This window comes from Grampus griseus (assembly GCF_964374135.1).
Source record: "Grampus griseus genome assembly, chromosome: 2".
Classification (NCBI taxonomy): domain Eukaryota; kingdom Metazoa; phylum Chordata; class Mammalia; order Artiodactyla; family Delphinidae; genus Grampus; species Grampus griseus.
The window spans coordinates 93,352,583-93,354,700 of NC_139018.1; the positions used below are offsets into that span (position 1 = coordinate 93,352,583).

General features: G+C 42.4%; 1 protein-coding gene across 1 annotated transcript; it reads right to left on the reverse strand.

The window, feature by feature from the left end:
• Positions 1-1,137: 1,137 nt before the first annotated feature.
• LOC309819282 (peptidyl-prolyl cis-trans isomerase A-like) lies at positions 1,138-1,764 on the reverse strand (the record flags this gene model as incomplete). Its single annotated transcript, XM_082649402.1, has 1 exon — positions 1,138-1,764. One exon carries the CDS (start codon positions 1,762-1,764, stop codon positions 1,138-1,140), a length of 627 nt encoding a protein of 208 aa, XP_082505528.1.
• Between the last annotated feature and the right edge of the window lie 354 nt (positions 1,765-2,118).

Genomic DNA, 2,118 nt, shown 5'->3' on the forward strand with positions numbered 1-2,118 from the left:
CTTGGGACAACCCACTACTTCCATGCCAGTTGTAACAATGGAGCTTTAAGAATACTTAATATATAGTGTGGCACAGCTTAACAAAAGTCCCATCCTGAAGTGTGTGGAGAGAAAATACCAGATTTTATAAGCACTTGTGGTTAAAGCAAGACTTGAATCCAAGAAAGGCTTTATGTGCAATCTAGATATTTACACTCCCTTTATTCTCCATCACCCACCCATCCCCAAATAAAAATCACCATACTTAGGCAAATCTAGACTTACCTGTGCTTAAAATAACACCATGCTGACTAGCCTACAGAGTGGGTCATGTGGGATAGACTTTCAGCTCCATGGTGTACTTTCCCTGCCCCTGAATTTCCACATCTCTAGGCCAGAGAAACCTAACATGACAGAGTTAATAAGAGCACAAACTCCAGTTTTATCCACAGAGCTGTCCATTGACCAAGCAAGAATGCTGAATTACTGGAGAAGCTATAGCATGTTTGATTCTTTAAAAAAAAAAAAAAAAAAGATTTGATGCTTGAGCCCAAAGAGTTGGAAAACTAAGAAGAAATGAGAGATTGAGAGTTTCAAGTTAGAGTAAGAGAATACCTACAGGTTATTTAAGGGCATAAATTCAAAACTGCCCCTGCCCAGCCTCCTGAGAAGGCTTTCAGTAGGATGGAAAGCTGAGAGCCGCCTTTCCCCCTGGCTAACCCACCTTTCGCTGGCCGCAGGCAATCAATAGGTGGAGTAATGTATTATTTAGTACAGCACTGAAACCCATAGCTTGATTTAAATTTAGACGTTTAGTTTTTCACATGTACTAAAAACTGATTTGTCTGCCTTTCTGCCATCTGCACACATGTGTACAGGATCTAGAAGAAGGTACTTAGGTTTCGCTCTTCCCCTTAAACTCTTCAAATGAAACTTGTTTTGCTTTTCGCCTTCCCATCTTTTTTATCTTAACCAAGGTGCCACCTTTCTAAATAGGCCAGACTCAAAACTTTTTCATTTTTCTCATTTAGTTTTTATTTCATAATCATAAACTTAACTATGCAATCCAACTAGACTTGGAGGGGAATAAGGAAAATATAGAACCCAAAGAGCTGCAGCACATGAATAGATGTTGAGTATTTTCAGACAGCACAAAGATTATAGGATAGAGTGAGCAGATGAAGGTGGTGGGGTACACTCCTGAGCTATAGAAGGAATGGTATGGAAGTTAAAACACAAGTCAAATTTATTGGAGTTGTCTGTAGTCAGCATTAAAGAGCTACTTGGTGGTTCTCCCATTCCTGGACTGAAGCACTCCATAGCTTCCACAATATTCATGCCCTCTTCTACCTTGCCAAAGACCACAGGTCTGCCATCCGACCATTCCGTCTTGGCAGTGCAGGTGAAAAACTGGGAACAGTTTGTGTCGGCCCCAGCATTTCCCATGGACAAGATACTAGGACCCATATGCTTCAGGATGAAACTCTCATCATCAGATTTCACCCCGCACATGGACTTGCCACTAGTGCCATCATAGCCTGTGAAGTCACCACCCTGGCACATAAAACCCACAATAATTCTGTGAAAGCAGGAACCTTTACAACGAAGTCCATTATCCCCAGTGTTCAGGGCATGAAAGTTTTCTGCTGTCTTTGCAACTTTGTCAGCAAACAGCTTGAAAGAGATGTGGTCCAAGGGCTCACCGTGGACAGTGATGTTGAAGAACACAGCAGGGTTGACTGTGGCTGGGTGATGGTGATGTCTGCAAAGCCAAACTTTCTTCATTCTTTAGTCCAAATTGCTTGTCCTCCTGGGAAGAAATCTCTTGTGTTTTTACCTGTATCTCCACAAGTAAGGACTTCACCCTAAATGAGTCTTTATCACTTTTCCTTAAGGTGACTGAGTCTTGTTGCCCTCTTTGAATTTACCCTTTCCTTCCTGCCCCCAGACTACCCTGCCTGACTACCATTGTGATTTTCTTCACATATTGCTTTCATCTTGAGACTCCTCTGAGCATTAGCCTACAGAGTATCTAGGCCCTATCCAGCCCTGGGTATGAGCAGACCTGCAGTAAAAGATGATAGGATGTGAAAACACCTAGCATCGTTCCTGGCACATGGCAGGCACTGTTGACTTCTT